This window comes from Haliaeetus leucocephalus, unplaced genomic scaffold, assembly GCF_000737465.1.
Source record: "Haliaeetus leucocephalus isolate CR32 unplaced genomic scaffold, Haliaeetus_leucocephalus-4.0 Scaffold712, whole genome shotgun sequence".
NCBI classification, from domain to species: domain Eukaryota; kingdom Metazoa; phylum Chordata; class Aves; order Accipitriformes; family Accipitridae; genus Haliaeetus; species Haliaeetus leucocephalus.
This window is the reverse complement of record NW_010973148.1, coordinates 2,181,191-2,181,392: the sequence shown is the minus strand read 5'-3', so window position 1 is coordinate 2,181,392 and position 202 is coordinate 2,181,191. Positions and strand designations below refer to the sequence as shown.

General features: G+C 77.7%; 1 protein-coding gene across 1 annotated transcript in view; it reads right to left on the bottom strand.

Annotated features, from left to right (window-relative positions):
- The window catches only part of PRKX (protein kinase, X-linked), a 60,005-nt gene that overhangs the window by 59,519 nt on the left and 284 nt on the right, over positions 1 to 202 (bottom strand). Inside the window, exon 2 of the mRNA XM_010580478.1 lies at positions 96 to 195. Within this exon, the coding sequence (XP_010578780.1) occupies positions 96 to 195 (100 nt within the window). The remainder of the gene's footprint in view (positions 1 to 95; positions 196 to 202) is intronic.

Sequence of the window (202 nt, the reverse complement as noted above, 5' to 3'; positions counted from 1 at the left end):
GGGAAGGGGGCAGACGGCCGGAGGCTGGCACCTGGGCAGCTCCTTTGTTCCTCCCCGGTCCCGCCGCCTCTCCCCCCCTTCCCGCACTCACTCACCCACGGTGGCCAGGGTCTCCAGGTCCTCCAGCTTGTAGGCGGCGGGCTCGGGCGCGGCGGGCGAGCCGGGACCGGCGGGGCTGGGGGCCGGCGCGGCGGGCTGAGGC